The 19,023-nt window shown below is 40.9% G+C and overlaps 1 protein-coding gene across 1 annotated transcript in view; it reads left to right on the forward strand.

Annotated features, from left to right (window-relative positions):
* Positions 1–379: 379 nt before the first annotated feature.
* The window catches only part of LOC126284779 (uncharacterized), a 34,182-nt gene continuing 15,538 nt past the window's right edge, over positions 380–19,023 (forward strand). Inside the window, exons 1-2 of the mRNA XM_049983939.1 lie at positions 380–404; positions 7,518–7,779. Coding sequence (XP_049839896.1) covers positions 396–404; positions 7,518–7,779 — 271 coding nt within the window. The 5' untranslated portion in view covers positions 380–395. The remainder of the gene's footprint in view (positions 405–7,517; positions 7,780–19,023) is intronic.

Genomic DNA, 19,023 nt, shown 5'->3' on the forward strand with positions numbered 1-19,023 from the left:
CAAACCACTGACGTGATGTAGGTTTACTTTCGAACAGTATTCACTTAAGAAAACAGCTATGGAATTAATTTGTACATTCAGGTAAAGACATTTATGTAAATGATTCCCGTCCATCAAACGGGCTACCAAACGATTTCGTTGTAGCAGTATTAGCGTTAAGAGGTCATCGATACAGATTTACTGTTCCCAAATGTCCATGGTGTCTGTACTAAATTGTGCGTCCTCCTTTGCGAGTCCTACTTTATGCTTAACGAGGAGGGGTCGGGGTCCCAGACGTAACTGGTCGTCTAATTACATTTCCAGTTAGGGATGAAGCCACCCTGTTCCTATATAAGTTCCAACCGCGGGAGGAGATACTAGTCAAAATTCGCAGCTCTTGTGTACACAGTACTACAATGGTTTCGGTAAGTAGAATCTTCAGCGCAGTTACATGTGCCCTCCAAAATGATATTTCTGCTACCTGAAGGGGTTCGGCGTCAGCTCTCTGTCGCTTGTGGTTGGGAGAAGTTGTCTGTAAGCAGATAATTCGCAGATGACTATTAGTTTCTTAATGTTTGGGTTCATAGCCTCGGCGTAGTTTCTGAATGATAATGCCATTTTAAATGTCCGCGCAGACTGTCGAATTCCTTATATAACATGACTTCAGTTGCGCCATGTATTATACCAGAATGAAAAATGCTCCAATCGGTGCACAAAAAAGGCGAATATGTCCTTGGCAGAGTTAGGGACATGTTCACATCTTGACATATTCACGCTTTTTTACTTGATAGTGTTAGTACCCCCGTCGTGTTATTTAATGTATCAGCGATACACTATGTCATTCCGTATAACGTGACACAGGCCATTATGACATCAAACATGACTTTTGTCACGTCGTACAATATGGCACAACATGTCATTAAAGTTTAGGATGCATGCATCCCCACTCTGGGATATTTCCTATTATAAATGCACCACCACTCTCGGATAATTCCTATAGCAGATGCATCCCACTCTCTAGAAGCACAAAAATTTGTGTGTTATTTGTTCTTAGACCCGACATCATAGATGTAGGAGAGGGTGGTTTTGGGGGAGAAATGGTCCCTTCGGGGGGAAAAATCAACCCCCGCAGTCCTGAAATAAAAAAAATTCACTACCAGAAATTTTTCATCCCAGAAAAACATTTTTAGCTACTACATATATACTCTTCAGCCATATGATATTATGTAGTGTTTACTATGGCTCACGGATGCTCTGAATTTGGGTACAGAATCAGGGACTTTAGCGTATAAATTGCAAGATGCAGGTGTGCCAGTATGTTACTACTTAAGAGAGCTCTCTGCGCTGGAAAAGTTGGTTTAACTCGTAAAAAGAAAGAGTATGTCAGGATGTATTTATTTAAAAGTTTTTGGAGTTGCCAAATATGTCGAAAAGCTTATTTTTACTTTTTTACGTCCCTGAGTCTACCGAGTATTTCTCATTTCTTGTTCTATGATAGGTGCATTTTTCATTCTGTTTCCCAACTTTAACTCTACCATAATTGTGATATTACACCGTCATAGCTTAGAACCAACGTACATTTTTGTTGACATCAAAACGTGTTTGTTGCACGATTTTTAAAAGCAAGTTTTCAATTTTTTCGTAATGATACATTTTTCATTCATTTGATTCACTTTAAATCGTTCCGGCGCACTCAATTCATTTAAGAACGAATTTTACGCACAATATTTAACTCAACTTGAAACCAGCGCATCTCAACAATGGATGAAGATTACTGGATTAAGAAATATTTTTGATTTTATCTATTTATCTTGCTCCTTGCGAAGGTTCAACCGATTCGTAAAAATCTAATGTAAAGAAGCGGCCCGTTTAAAAATCCTTCCAAAAAATAGTTTTTTCGCAAGTTTTTGCACGTATAATTTGAACCCTGCGTATACAAGTATTAATTTCAGCCCAATTAATTTTTTTTGTAAACGGAATTAATCGACCTTTGCAAATTTCCAAAGCGCCAGATCCGGTTCGTCATTCAAATCTTGTTTAATGTACTGTAACATAGCTACAGAAAAGATGATTTTCGAATGGCTATAGAAATGGCCGCTGGTTCGAGCTAAACCAAAATCTTTTTACTCCATGTTCTGGCTTAAACAGAAACCGAGCACCAAGTTCCTCCCCCCTCCCCCCCCCCCCCCCCCCCCGCGCCACCGCCATTCCCCGAAACCACTGTTCTTCGCACGACCTTCTCAAACACACCATGGTGCGAACCTTGCTGTTTGCAAATGTACTTACTTCAGTGGTAGATGTAAGTGTAACATTTTTTTAAAAATAAAAAAAATACACAAGTATCACCGGCCAACAGCATCTGAAAGCCGCCTCGTGGCAAAACTGGCCCGAGTGTGATGTAATACACGATGAAATAAAGCTTATCTTGTATAAAGAATTTGACAGCCTACTGTGCATATGTAAAATAATTTTATCATATATAAGGGCGATTGTCTGTTACTTGGACAAATATCGTAGACTGATACTTCGTTTTCAAGCAGACAACAGTGTTGAGATTCGCTGGGGTTGCAAGACCATTTGCACTACATCTGATGCGACGATAGCCTCTTAAAGAGATCATTATAGCAGTCTTGTTTAGAAACATCTCTGTAATCGAGAGACTCGTGTGCAAGGGAACCGGTACCAGGAAATTCCATTCCACGAAGTAGGAAGCTCGCCTGCTGTTATTTGACTTGGTAGCATGAATTTCTCAGAAATATATCAGATAATTATTAAAAAGAAGTGAAGTGCCCAAGTTCAATCTCCAGAACGCTTACCTTTATTTCCGAACGGCGGGTTCCAGGTCAGTTGGCGATCTTTAGATCATTTGTTGCAATAACAGAGTAACCTGTCGAATATGGAACTGAAAGTTCTCAGTCATAACTAGTTATGACAGATGCAACAGTGAAGTTTCAGTTCCATATTTTACAGGTTACTCTGTTACTGTAACAAAAGACCTGAAGATGGGCAGCTGGACAGAAACTGGTCATACGGAATAAAACTAACGAGATCTGGAGACTGAACTTGGACACTCTTTTACAAGTAATATGGTCCGTAACTCCTTGAAGAGGAATACTAATTTTGATAAAATCATTATTTAAACATTCATTAGCGACCCATAAGCGGAATTACCTGAAGTAGGGTATCCTTTAAGTGTCTTTTAGAGTAAAGGAAGGTTAGGGTGTAACAACCTATCGACGGCAAGATCATCAGAGATGGAAAACAAGCTGGGTCTGGGAAAGGTTGGAGAGTTAAATTGACCGCGCACTTTCAAAGAAATCATTCCGGCATGCGTCTTAATCGATTTAGAGAAGTCAGAGTAAAAAAATTTGGCAATTTGTCGTAAGGTCTTATGGGACCAAACTGCTGAGGTCATCTGTCCCTAAGCTTACGCACCACTTAATCTAACTTTCACTAACTTACACTAAGAACAACACAAACACTCATGACCGAGGGAGGACTCGAAACTCCTACGGGGGGAGCAGCGCGGATCATGACCGGGTGCCTCATACCGCTCGGCTGCCCCGCGCGGCAAGTCACAGTAAACCTTAACATGGAAAACCGTATGGTGATTAGAACAGTCGTCCTGCCGAATGCGAATCTAGTGTAGTACCAACCACTGCGCCACAACGGTCGGCTTTTTCCGCTAAAGGATTCTGCTAGTACATTAATTACTGTGGGACTACGGGAAACAAGCTTCATAGTAAATTACATATAATCAGTAATGGTAGTACAATAATGCTTAAAATGCACAGAATATTCAGAAAGGGGTATAATCAGTTCCAAATGAAGAAAAATATCGTGGTAGGCTGCTAGGGGCAGTAACGGGATTTAACCGTGGGTGCCTTCCCAACGCAGGAAATAAGAAGACGCTAAAAGTTTGATGAGGCGCTCAACAGTATTGCACTGAATTCAAATAAATATTCTGGCTCAGTAACACAAGTGATTCAGATGTGTATCGCCATTTATAAAGAGAAATATAGCGTCAGTCGACTGGTGTACCATGCAGACAATTGTGGTGGGATAACGGAGTTAACGAAAGGATGAAATTCAAAATTTCCAATTATTGTGTGATCGTTTATAGTAAGTGAATGTAAATTCTAGATAATGACAAATGGACGGAATGCGTATCCAGCATGATCATTCTCACTAGCACACCTAGCACCAAACACGCAGAACAGGCACATGAATAAAGGTGAATTACATAGGGCAGAGAAATTTAGCTTCACTAACACTAGAGTTTATATCCGTATGAAGAGGTCAAAATGTGGAAATTTGTGGTAAGTACCTATGGGACCAAACTGCTGAGGTCATCGGTCCCTAGGCTTACACACTACTTGCTCTAACTTAAAATAACTTACACTAAGGATAACACACACACCCATGCCCGATGGAGGACTCGAATCTCCGACTGGGGAAGCCGCGCGAACCGTGAGAAGGCGCCCATCACCGCGCGGCTATCCCGCGCGGCGAAGAGGTCAAAAAAAGTTTTCATAGGAAATGGTCATTGCATCGGTCATCAAAATCCATTCTATGTGGAGCTGACAGTACAAACTGTGAGAGGAAAAGGATAAAGAAGAAAATCGGCCACGGCCTTGTTCAGTGGAAACATATTGAAAATTCAAATCAGCATAAATAAGCGAGAATTTGAAACTTATTCCTCTTGAATACGATTTCAAAATCTTCACCTGTTCCACAGCTCGGTTGACAATTAGATTCAATTGCGTACGATATATTCACATTCGGATGCAAAAGTGAAGCTGCAAATACGCTATTGGAGGGGTCGTAAATTCCAAACGATAAAGACTGAAAGTTTCGAATACCTCTGTCTTGCAGATACTGTTACATAGAGCGTACATTCTGCACGTGTGTAAGTTAAATTATTTCGAACTAGTCGACAGTGATGCGCTCATTTTTCTTTCTATCAAATTTACGTGGGTGTCATGAGGATTTTCTTCTGAAAAATTTGGCTCTGAGTTTAAGAAAAGCGTATAAATTCGTTAGAATGAATCAGTGTAACAGTTATTGTAATTTAGTGTGTAAGTCCTTGATATATCCTCCATTAAAATGTTGTAGATTTTTCACCCAAGGTATGGACAAATGGAGAGTCCAATACTGAAATTAACCACAAGTGAAACATGTACTGCACTACGTACCCCAGCAGTGACTTACGAAATTTGGAAGTGTAATACGCCATAACTATTTAGAGGAGACCATGATTGAAAAATGATTATTTGTCTTCTTCTTCTTTACATGACGACAGTGACTGGGTTTAGTTTTATCATGACTGGCTTCATCGGCGATCTCCACTCAGCTTTAGATCAGTGTTGCAGCAATAAGAAGTCTCGTAAGTCAAATGTGGACCATTTTACGGACGATTTAAATATATTATCTACATTATACACTACTGATCATTGAAATTACTACGCCAAGAAGAAATGCAGATGACAAACGGGTATTCATTGGACAAAAATGTATTATACTAGAACTGACATGTGACTACATTTTCACGCAGTTTGGGTGCATAGATCCTGAGAAATCAATACCCAGAACAATAACCCTAATAACGGCCTTGACACACCTGGGCATTGAGTCAAACAGAGTTTGGATGGCGTCTACAGGTACAGCTGCCCATGCAGCTTCAACACGATATCACATTTCATCAAGAGTAGTGACTCGCGTATTGTGACGAACCAGTTGCTCGGGCCACCATTGACCAGACACTTTCAATTGGTGAGAGATCTGGAGAATGTGCTGGCCAGGGAAATAGTCGAGCATTTTCTGTATCCAGAAAGGCCCGTACAGGACCTGCAACATGCGGTGGTGCATTATCCTGCTGAAATGTAGGGTTTCGCAGGGATCGAATGAAGGCTAGAGCCGCGGGTCGTAACACATCTGAAATGTAACATCCACTGGTCAAAGTGCCTTCGATGCGAACAAGAGGTGACCGTGACGTGTAACCAATTGCACCCCATACCATCACGCCGGGTGATACGCCAATATGGCGATGACGAATAAACGATTCCAATGTGCGTTCAGCGCGATTTCGTCAACCACGGACGCGACCATCGTGATGCTGCAAACAAAACCTGGACTCATCCGAAAAAATGATGTTTTGCCATTCTTGCACCCAGGTTCGTCGTTGAGTACACCATCGCAGGCACTCCTGTCTGTGATGCAGCGTCAAGGGTAATCGCAGCCACGGTCTCCGAGCTGATAGTCCATGCTCCTGCAAACGTTGTCGAACTGTTCGTGCAGATGGTTGTTGTCTTGCAAAGGTCCCCATCTATTAACTCAGGGATCGAGACGTGGCTGCACGATCCGTTACAGCCATGCAGATAAGATGCCTTTCATCTCGACTGCTAGTGATACGAGGCCGTTGGGATCCAGCAGGGCGTTCCGTATTACCCTCCTGAATCCACCGATTCCATATTCTGCTAACAGTCATTGGATCTCGACCAACGCGAGCAGCAATATCGCGATAGGCAACAATCCGACCTTTATCGAAGTCGGAAACGCGATGGTACGCATTTCCCCTCCTTGCACGAGGCATCACAACAACGTTTCACCAGGCAACGCCGGTCAACTGCTGTTTGTGTATGAGAAATCGGTTGGAAACTTTCCTCAAGTTAGCACGTTGTAAGCGTCGCCACCGACGCCAGGCTTTTGTGAATGCTCTGAAAAGCTAATCATTTGCACATCACAGCATCTTCTTCCTGTCAGTTAAGTTTCGCATCTGTAGCACGTCATCTTCGTGGTGTAGCAATTTTAATGGACAGTAGTGTATTTCAAACAAACAACATTTTCATCTTATTACCTAATACTGACAGAACGCAGAAATACACTCACCTTGCTTTAGCTTAAGTGACATGACTCCTGCAGATAGAAGTTACTGGGACATAACAGATGTTAAAATTTACACGATCAACATCGTGTCCACTGCTGCTAACACTACATTACGTAGTGTAATTCAAATCCTGCTAGATCGTTCTTTGAACACTATGAATTCATACTGCCTTGTTTACTCCACTCTGATGACATAAACTTCACAGGAAAAAAAGATTAAGCTCTCTCCTGCCAGTGGGCCAAAGTTATCCCCAAAGGCCCAGAGTAACCCATAGTTCCATAACATTATTTTCCACTTCTTTTGTTGCCGTACGTATGTTTAGATTGATTACAATGCTGTTTGCAAAAAGAGCTAATTCTGCTTGCTGGATATTAGGCGAAAAGTCGTTTACATATATGAGAAACAATATTGGACCTAAAATTGAGTCTTATGGAGTGATTTATCCCCATCCAGAAGAATGTCCCCTGGTTACACTGGTTGAACTAATAAGTAAGTAACTTTCTACATTTTTTTCTGTTGGATACACTATTGTACCTAGTCTGTGTATACGTGACCCTTTATTCTAGTTATCTCTCTCATAAGTGTAACCTTTTATTAAGTCCATGACCTGAATAACGGGAGCATGAATAAGAACTGTGCTACTTCCGAACAGGTAGCGTCACCACTGCTGCTGCTGTTGGTTGCGTTGGCGTCCGTCGGAGCGCGTGACCTGTACCGTTTGCGGCAGCACGCCGGTGCAGACGAGGGCTACGGCAGCGCTGCTGACGTCGGGGACGAGAACTACGAGCTGCCGGAGCTGCTGGCAGCCGACCCCACGCACGGCCTGGTGGGGACCGGGCTGAGGATCAAGCCTGATGGTCGCCAGGCGGGCGCAGCGCCCAGCTTGGGCAGCATCCTCACCGCACTGGGAACAGGTCCGTCCACTAACAGGGAACGCCCAGAAAATTAGTACGCCTCTAGCACGCAGCGCAAGAAAATCCGGGGAAAGAATACCTGAGTACCCACCATGACCAAGAGGAATTTTCATGTACATCCATTCTCTGCAAACCAATCTGAAAAGCGAAGTAGAAGACACTTTCCAGTTATGAGGGCTACTTCCCGCTACATTTACGCATGGGAAGAATGATCGTTTCAACGCCTTAGTGCACACTATAATTGGTCTATAAATCTTGAGCTCGTAATCTCTACAGAGTGGTACGTAGGAGGTTGTAGTCTATTCATAAAGTCACCATTTAAGGTGCTTCTTGAATCTTTTAAGGGAACTTTTTCGGGATAGCCAAGTCTTGACCATCTGTGCTGCTCTTCTCTGTATTGCCTGTCAGTCCTGTCTGGTACATGTTCCACACACTTGAGCAGTATTCTAGGATGGGATGCACGAGCGATTAAGCACTCTTTGCTACAGTCCGGACGCAGTTCTCTTGTATTCTACTAATAAACCAAACTGTGCTAAACGGTTTATCCACGATTGGGCCTATGTAATGGTTCCAACTCATGTCCCTACAAAGTGCTACGCCGAGTTATTTCTATAAGTAGACCGATTCTGATTCTGACTCGCTGATATTGTTGTGGCAGTATACAAGGTTTTATGTTTATCGAAGTGCACAGTTTTATATTTCCGAAAATTTGAAGCAGGCTGCGAATCTTGGCAACACATTGAAACGTTATGAAGATCACGTTTAATATTTGTGCAGTATTTTTTAGACAGTAGTTCACTGAAGAAAACTGAATCACCTACAAAAACTGTAAGATTAGTATCAGAGGAAAGTGCCTAAAGCCAATTCCCGATTTTATTTTCGACCTTTTTAAAAATAGAGGACACTAAAACTTGTGTTTTAAAGGCACACAATATTTAAATTGTAATGGTACGCACTATTTAGATTTTACTCTTAGAACATATAACGAGATATTATAAAAAATTATTTTAACTAACATTACATTTAGCAAGTTTGAAAAATAGTTGTCAAAATCTTACCACTTGTAAAAATAATAAAAGTAACACTAAACAAAATCAGTAAAAGGCATTAAATCAGAGGAAACATAATATTGGTTCAAAGTACGTATAACATAAAGTCTTCCGAAAAGTAACAGAATTTCTCTGTGTTTTCTTTGCTAAACCCAAGAGCGCTGCTAAAGTGCTAAAGGACAGTCATGTGGGCATTCTTTCTTCGCTTTGAGGCATTCAAGAGAAAGACTAAGCCACATTTGCCCAGCAATTTCGTCTGTGAAAGGATGTTCAGCGTTACTCAACTCTGCCAATTCTATGACATTCTTCACAAGTCATTACGATTAAGCTTCCATATCAAAACCACCTGTTCCTCAATATATTTACCCAGGATTGTAGGTTGCCTCTTTCTATTAATGCTGCTGTCTCAGGTATTCTGTACTTCATGTTGGAAAACCTTATAAGTTTTGTTTATCGATCATTAAACTGTTAATTAGCCTTCTTCCAATACATCTTCTTTTTCTTGACTGCTTCAATAGCTTCAGTCATTTTCGAGACTAAGCTTTTTTTGATGAACCTTCTCCACTATCCTATTGGATTCGCAAGATTATTCCAAGAGAATAAGAGTGTATACACATACAGGCTGGCTTTATTCATGAAATAGTAAAGGTTCCGATTTCAGCAACTCAAGATGGTTCAGTCTATACACGTAGAGTCTAAGTTTTGTCAAAACAATAAATATCTAACCAAATTTTCAGATGACACGGCTAATTTATAACCGTTAACCTTAAAGCTTAGTATTCACGAACACATGCAGGTTGAAAGGCTTACCTGCCAACATCTACAAGATACAGATAAATGTAGCACATGATAAATGTTGTCATTTAAAGGCATTATCCTCTAGTATTGTCTGCAAGGTCGTTAATATACAACGAACATCTAGGGTGCCAAAAACATCTCAGTCTGGCTGGTTTGATGCGGCCCGCCACGAATTCCTTTCCTGTGCTAACCTCTTCATCTCAGAGCAGCACTTGCAACCTACGTCCTCAATTACTTGCTTGACGTATTCCAATCTCTGTCTTCCTCTACAGTTTTTGCCCTTTACAGCTCCCTCTAGTACCATGGAAGTCATTCCCTCATGTCTTAGCAGATGTCCTATCATCCTGTCCCTTCTCCTTATCAGTGTTTTCCACATATTCCTTTCCTCTCCGATTCTGCGTAGAACCTCCTCATTCCTTACCTTATCAGTCCACCTAATTTTCAGCATTCGTCTATAGCACCACATCTCAAATGCTTCGATTCTCTTCTGTTCCGGTTTTCCCACAGTCCATGTTTCACTACCATTCAATGCTGTACACCAGACGTACATCCTCAGAAATTTCTTCCTCAAATTAAGGCCGGTATTTGATATTAGTAGACTTCTCTTGGCCAGAAATGCCTTTTCTGCCATAGCGAGTCTGCTTTTGATGTCCTCCTTGCTCCGTCCGTCATTGGTTATTTTAGTGCCTAGGTAGCAGAATTCCTTAACTTCATCGACTTCGTGACCATCAATCCTGATGTTAAGTTTCTCGCTGTTCTCATTTCTACTACTTCTCATTACCTTCGTCTTTCTCCGATGTACTCTCAAACCATACTGGGTACTCATTAGACTGTTCATTCCGTTCAGCAGATCATTTAATTCTTCTTCACTTTCACTCAGGATAGCAATGTCGTCAGCGAATCGTATCATTGATATCAATTCACCTTGTATTTTAATTCCACTCCTGAACCTTTCTTTTATTTCCATCATTGCTTCCTCGATGTACAGATTGAAGAGTAGGGGCGAAAGGCTACAGCCTTGTCTTACACCCCACTTAATACGAGCACTTCGTTCTTGATCGTCCACTCTTATTATTCCCTCTTGGTTGTTGTACATATTGTATATGACCCGTCTCTCCCTATAGCTTACCCCAACTTTTTTCAGAATCTTGAAGAGCTTGCACCATTTTATATTGCCGAACGCCTTTTCTAGGTCGACAAATCCTATGAACGTGTCTTGATTTTTCATTAGCCTTGCTTCCATTATTAGCCGTAACGTCAGAATTGCCTCTCTCGTGCCTTTACTTTTCCTAAAGCCAAACTGGTCGTCACCTAGCGCATTCTCAATTTTCTTTTCCATTCTTCTGTATCTTATTCTTGTAAGCAGCTTCGATGCATGAGCAGTTAAGCTGATTGTGCGATAATTCTCGCACTTGTCAGCTCTTGCCGTCTTTGGAATTGTGTGGATGATGCTTTTCCGAAAGTCAGATGGTATGTCGCCAGACTCATATATTCTACACCCCCCCCCCCCCCCCCCATGAACCATGGACCTTGCCGTTGGTGGGGAGGCTTGCGTGCCTCAGCGATACATATGGCCGTACCGTAGGTGCAACCACAACGGAGGGGTATCTGTTGAGAGGCCAGACAAACGTGTGGTTCCTGAAGAGGGGCAGCAGCCTTTTCAGTAGTTGCAGGGGCAACAGTCTGGATGATTGACTGATCTGGCCTTGCAACATTAACCAAAACGGCGTTGCTGTGCTGGTACTGCGAACGGCTGAAAGCAAGGGGAAACTACAGCCGTAATTTTTCCCGAGGACATGCAGCCTTACTGTATGATTAAATGATGATGGCATCCTCTTGGGTAAAATATTCCGGAGGTAAAATAGTCCCCCATTCGGATCTCCGGGCGGGGACTACTCAGGAGGATGTCGTTATCAGGAGAAAGAAAACTGGCGTTCTACGGATCGGAGCGTGGAATGTCAGATCCCTTAATCGGGCAGGTAGGTTAGAAAATTTAAAAAGGGAAATGGATAGGTTAAAGTTAGATATAGTGGGAATTAGTGAAGTTCGGTGGCAGGAGGAACAAGACTTCTGGTCAGGTGATTACAGGGTTATTAACACAAAATCAAATAGGGGTAATGCAGGAGTAGGTTTAATAATGAATAGGAAAATAGGAATGCGGGTAAGCTACTACAAACAGCATAGTGAACGCATTATTGTGGCCAAGATAGATACGAAGCCCACACCTACTACAGTAGTACAAGTTTATATGCCAACTAGCTCTGCAGATGACGAAGAAATTGAAGAAATGTACGATGAAATAAAAGAAATTATTCAGATAGTGAAGGGAGACGAAAATTTAATAGTAATGGGTGACTGGAATTCGAGTGTAGGAAAAGGGAGAGAAGGAAACATAGTAGGTGAATATGGATTGGGGCTAAGAAATGAAAGAGGAAGCCGCCTAGTAGAATTTTGTACAGAGCACAACTTAGTCATAGGTAACACTTGGTTTAAGAATCATGAAAGAAGGTTATATACGTGGAAGAACCCTGGAGATACTAAAAGGTATCAGATAGATTATATAATGGTAAGACAGAGATTTAGGAACCAGGTTTTAAGTTGTAAGACATTTCCAGGGGCAGATGTGGACTCTGACCACAATCTATTGGTTATGACCTGTAGATTAAAACTGAAGAAACTGCAAAAATGTGGGAAATTAAGGAGATGGGACCTGGATAAACTGAAAGAACCAGAGGTTGTACAGAGTTTCAGGGAGAGCATAAGGGAACAATTGACAGGAATAGGGGAAAGAAATACAGTAGAAGAAGAATGGGTAGCTCTGAGGGACGAAGTAGTGAAGGCAGCAGAGGATAAAGTAGGTACAAAGACGAGGGCTGCTAGAAATCCTTGGGTAACAGAAGAAATATTGAATTTAATTGATGAAAGGAGAAAATATAAAAATGCAGTAAATGAAGCAGGCAAAAAGGAATACAAACGTCTCAAAAATGAGATCGACAGGAAGTGCAAAATGGCTAAACAGGGATGGCTAGAGGATAAATGTAAGGATGTAGAGGCTTATCTCACTAGGGGTAAGATAGATACTGCCTACAGGAAAATTAAAGAGACCTTTGGAGAGAAGAGAACCACGTGTATGAATATCAAGAGCTCAGATGGCAACCCAGTTCTAAGCAAAGAAGGGAAGGCAGAAAGGTGGAAGGAGTATATAGAAGGTTTATACAAGGGTGATGTACTTGAGGACAATATTATGGAAATGGAAGAGGATGTAGATGAAGACGAAATGGGTGATACGATATTGCGTGAAGAGTTTGACAGAGCACTGAAAGACCTGAGTCGGAACAAGGCCCCCGGAGTAGACAACATTCCATTAGAACTACTGACGGCCTTGGGAGAGCCAGTCATGACAAAACTCTACCAGCTGGTGAGCAAGATGTATGAGACAGGCCAAATACCCTCAGACTTCAAGAAGAATATAATAATTCCAATCCCAAAGAAAGCAGGTGCTGACAGATGTGAAAATTACCGAACTATCAGTTTAATAAGTCACAGCTGCAAAATACTAACGCGAATTCTTTACAGACGAATGGAAAAACTGGTAGATGCGGACCTCGGGGAGGATCAGTTTGGATTCCGTCGAAATGTTGGAACACGTGAAGCAATACTGACCTTACGACTTATCTTAGAAGAAAGATTAAGAAAAGGCAAACCTACATTTCTAGCATTTGTAGACTTAGAGAAAGCTTTTGACAATGTTGACTGGAATACTCTTTTTCAAATTCTAAAGGTGGCAGGGGTAAAATACAGGGAGCGAAAGGCTATTTACAATTTGTACAGAAACCAGATGGCAGTCATAAGAGTTGAGGGGCATGAAAGGGAAGCAGTGGTTGGGAAAGGAGTGAGACAGGGTTGTAGCCTCTCCCCGATGTTATTCAATCTGTATATTGAGCAAGCAGTAAAGGAAACAAAAGAAAAATTTGGAGTAGGTATTAAAATTCATGGAGACGAAGTAAAAACTTTAAGGTTCGCCGATGACATTGTAATTCTGTCAGAGACGGCAAAGGACTTGGAAGAGCAGTTGAACGGAATGGACAGTGTCTTGAAAGGAGGATATAAGATGACCATCAACAAAAGCAAAACGAGGATAATGGAATGTAGTCAAATTAAATCGGGTGATGCTGAGGGAATTAGATTAGGAAATGAGACACTTAAAGTAGTAAAGGAGTTTTGCTATTTAGGAAGTAAAATAACTGATGATGGTCGAAGTAGAGAGGATATAAAATGTAGACTGGCAATGGCAAGGAAAGCGTTTCTGAAGAAGAGAAATTTGTTAACATCGAATATAGATTTAAGTGTCAGGAAGTCATTTCTGAAAATATTTGTTTGGAGTGTAGCCATGTATGGAAGTGAAACATGGACGATAACTAGTTTGGACAAGAAGAGAATAGAAGCTTTCGAAATGTGGTGCTACAGAAGAATACTGAAGATAAGGTGGATAGATCACGTAACTAATGAGGAGGTATTGAATAGGATTGGGGAGAAGAGAAGTTTGTGGCACAACTTGACTAGAAGAAGGGATCGGTTGGTAGGACATGTTTTGAGGCATCAAGGGATCACAAATTTAGCATTGGAGGGCAGTGTGGAGGGTAAAAATCGTAGAGGGAGACCGAGAGATGAGTACACTAAGCAGATTCAGAAGGATGTAGGTTGTAGTAGGTACTGGGAGATGAAGAAGCTTGCACAGGATAGAGTAGCATGGAGAGCTGCATCAAACCAGTCCCAGGACTGAAGACCACAACAACAACAACAACGTGAATAGTCGTTTTGTTGCCACTTCCCCTAATGATTTTAGAAATTCTGATGAAATGTTATGTATCCCTTCTGCCTTATTTGACCGTAAGTCCTCCAAAGCTCTTTTAAATTCCGATTCTAATACTGGATCCCCTATCTCTTCTAAATCGACTCCTATTTCTTCTTCTATCACATCAGACAAATCTTCACCCTCATAGAGGCTTTCAATGTATTCTTTCCACACATCTGCTCTCTCCTCTGCATTTAACAGTGGAATTCCCGTTGCACTCTTAATGTTGCCACCGTTGCTTTTAATGTCACCAAAGGTTGTTTTGGCTTTCCTGTACGCTGAGTCTGTCCTTCCGACAATCATATCGTTTTCGATGTCTTCACATTTTTCCTGCATCCATTTGGTCTTAGCTTCCCTGCACTTCCTGTTTATTTCATTCCTCAGCTACTTGTATTTCTGTATTCCTGATTTTCCCTGAATATGTTTGTACTTCCTCCTTTCATCAATCAACTGAAGTATTTCCTCTGTTACCCATGGTTTCTTCGCAGCTACCTTCTTTGTACCTATGTTTTCCTTCCCAACTTCTGTGATGGCCCTTTTTAGAGACATCCATTCCTCTTCAACTGTGTTGCCTACTGCACTATTCCTTATTCCTATATCTATAGCGTTAGAGAACTTCAAATGTATCTCGTCGTTTCTTAGAACTTCCGTATCCCACTTCTTTGCGTATTGATTCTTCCTGACTAATGTCTTGAACTTCAGCCTACTCTTCATCACTACTGTATTGTGATCTGAGTCTATATCTGCTCCTGGGTACGCCTTACAATCCAGTATCTGATTTCGGAATCTCTGTCTGACCATGATGTAGTCTAGTTGAAATCTTTCCGTATCTCCTGGCCTTTTCCAAGTATACCTCCTCCTCTTGTGATTCTTGAACAGGGTATTCGCTATTACTAGCTGAAACTTGTTACAGAACTCAATTAGTCTCTCTCCTCTTTCATTCCTTGTCCCAAGCCCATATTCTCCTGTAACCTTTTCTTCTACTCCTTCCCCTACAACTGCATTCCAGTCGCCCATGACTATTAGATTTTCGTCCCCCTTTGCATACTGCATTACCCTTTCAATATCCTCATACACTTTCTCTATCTGTTCATCTTCAGCTTGCGACGTCTGCATGTATACCTGAACTATCGTTGTTGGTGTTGGTCTGCTGTTGATTCTGATTAGAACAACCCGGTCACTGAACTTCACAGTAACACACCCTCTGCCCTACCTTCCAATTCATAACGAATCCTACACCTGTTATACCATTTTCTGGTGCTGTTGATATTACCCGATACTCATCTGACCAGAAATCCTTGTCTTCCTTCCACTTCACTTCACTGACCCCTACTATATCTAGATTGAGCCTTTGCATTTGCCTTTTCAGATTTTCTAGTTTCCCTACCACGTTCAAGCTTCTGACATTCCACGCCCCGACTCCTAGAACATTATCCTTTCGTTGATTATTCAATCTTTTTCTCATAGTAACCTCCCCCCCCCCCCCCCCCTTGGCAGTCCCCTCCCGGAGATCCGAATGGGGGACTATTCCGGAATCTTTTGCCAATGGAGAGATCATCATTAGTCAAGTTAAAAGTTTCAGTTGGTACCACATACTATCGTACTTTTGATAGAAACTTGGGTATGGTATTGAATCAAATGCTTTTTGGAAGTCAATAAATTTTGCAACTACTTGAAAGCCTTGATCCTTAGCTTTCAGGTGATTTGAGAAAGTGCACGGTCGGTACTTTGGGAATACATGCTGGTTGGCATGCAGGAGATGATTCTGATCGATATATTTCATTACTTCATTACTTCGCTATCTTCTTCAGGACTATACTAGTATTTGATACTAGTAGGCATCTTATCTGCCGAAAGGAAGAAATATAAAATGCAACAGGCGAAAGGGAATACAGACATCAAAAATGTGAGGCTGACAGAGGGTGCAAAATGGCTAAATAGGGCATGTCTATATTTTGTTGGCGAATTTTACATTATGAATATATATGTTACCTTGGATACGCAAACGTTTTTGGGCTTACATCTTTTCATATCATAAATCAGTCTATAAAAAATGAGTCAAAACTTTTATTTTGATACATTGAATTTCAAAACTTTCACAAGATTGACGAAGTTGTAACTTATCATGTGTGTGCTGTTGTATATAAGCTTATAATTACGTAAGCTTGTGTAAGTATTAAATTTCAATTCTTGAATGAAAAGGTTCGATTTAATTTTCACAGAACGATTTAGTATACGAAATGAGACAAGCATGAACATATTTGTACATGCGAGGTAATAAACCGGTACGCTTCTAATAATGTTAACCGTCCTGACAGAAGATTATATAGTAGTTAGGCATCATGTCTCCGGTATATATCGGTAGGTGCGAAGAATTGAAAAGTGGTCAGTGTTTGTCAGCATATATTTCAAATGCTGATTACTGTGAACTGAATAGTGTCGAATCAAAGCGTGTAGAGTAACGTTATGTTCCGTATATTATGAGAGTATATTTGCGTACACACGTCACTACGGCAATAATAATATTTTACATTGCTGAAGAATAAGGAGCGTTATTCTAGTCCAAGTCTACTACGACAGCGCTTATATTTAAATCAGTAAACCATTGATTCTTTAAACAATCGGATTCCCATGTATACAGCAAGCTCGAAGGTCTAGTTAATTTTAAATGAATTAATGTGTTAAATATTGCCTTTATGCATATAAGAGAGAAAAAGTTCGCGAAAGATCTGAAGCTATCCTCAAAAATTTGTTGGAGTCGCAAAGTGCTTCGTTTATGAAACACTGGATGAATATGAAAGGGGTAATTTTCGCTCCATTTTAAACAAAAGCTAGTTTTCACGCGTCTCAATGTTTATGACGTCAAATCTCATGACCTAAGACTCGTACAATGATACAATTTTGCATGTCCTTTCAGCCGTGTATGTGCAGACTGTCTGCAAACTACATTTCTGATAGTGCTTGTAGTAAAGAAGTAATAAATTGACCTGTCACACCTGAGACGCAGTTTGACTGCGCGGAGAGCGAAAATGAAGTAAGTGATAAACTTTTTTTCCTTTCATCATTTTGTGAGGGGTGGGGAGAGAGATGTCAGTGAGGAAAAGGTTCATAATGGTGTGAAATTATATACAACGTTTCTTGGAGATCTTAACTGCTGTCATTCTCACTTACTAGATGAATGAAGTCCGGGTGTTTGTACGCTGTCAGTTAGACTACTTGAAAACAAAAACACAGTTTGTAGCTGTAGTAGTTGTCTTACTGTGTTAAAGATTATTTGACTTAATGACCAGATTATGACAGCATTTTAAGTTTTTAAATTAGGTCAGTAATTACGCTAAATATTGAAAATCGAATTTTTGTTGCCTCTACACTTCACCTATTTCTAGGTTCTGGAACACCATTTTAGTAATAAAGGTAGAGGGCATAAGTTCAGATATTTTTATATGTGGTACCTTAAAACGTAAACACATCAATGTGTTGGTTGTTTTTTTTTTGGTGTCGAACAGTCCCTCCACGAACAAGACTTTATGACCTGATGTTTCCTGCAAAGTGGTAACTGTCCAACTAATGCGACTATGCCTTCGGTATAGGCTCACTGTTTTGCACTTTTTTCTGTTTTCCGTCTTTCCGTTAGTTGCTTTAAATTAGTCGGGTATGTATCATCTATGCAAGTAATTGAAGGGAGTTTGTTTATTGCCATACGCGTTTTGCTTCTTTTATTTGAGAGGCATCATCAGTGGCCGGTAATAGGTGTTTCCTTTTATACATACAATAAAAGTATTATGTGGTAGATATAATATTCTGCCGGCAGCTGTGGCCGAGAGGCTCTACGTGCTTCAGTCAGGAATCGCTCTGCTGCTACGCTCGCAGGTTCGAATCGTGCCTCGGGCATGTATTGTGTGTGATTTCCTTAAGTTAGTTAGGTTAAGTAGTTCTAAGTCTAGGGGACTGATGACCTCAGATGTCAAGTCCCATAGCGCTTACAGCCATTTTATAATATGCTGCTATATTGCATTTTATTTTGTTTTTCTCCTGTTTTATAGGTTAGAATCAATTTTTGCACCACAAATTTCGTAATGCGGGCTTATCGTTCGGTGTTACTATTTACAGTGCTGTTAACTCTCCAGGACGACACGCATGTGTTAACAGCACTGTAAATAGTAACACCGAACGATAAGTTCGCATTGCGAAATTTGTGCTACAAAAATTGATTCTAACCTATAAAACAGGAGAAAAACGCAATAAAATATAATATAGCAGCAGATTATATCTGCCACATAATACGTTTATTGTATTTATAAAAGGAAACATGTTTTACAGGCCACTAATGATGCTTCCCAAATAAAAAGCCAAACGGGTATGGGAATAAACAACTCCCTTCAATTAGCTGCGTAGACGATATATATCTCCACTGTTTTGCGTTCAAGTGTCCACACTTCAGCACGTGACCTGCTGCCGAGGGGAAAATGAGCATTAATGGTGTGCTTTTGGCAGATGTACATGGAGGTGCTGACCAACCTAGAAACATGCAACTCTTAATAG

The sequence above is a fragment of the Schistocerca gregaria genome, chromosome 8 (genome assembly GCF_023897955.1).
Source record: "Schistocerca gregaria isolate iqSchGreg1 chromosome 8, iqSchGreg1.2, whole genome shotgun sequence".
NCBI lineage: Eukaryota > Metazoa > Arthropoda > Insecta > Orthoptera > Acrididae > Schistocerca > Schistocerca gregaria.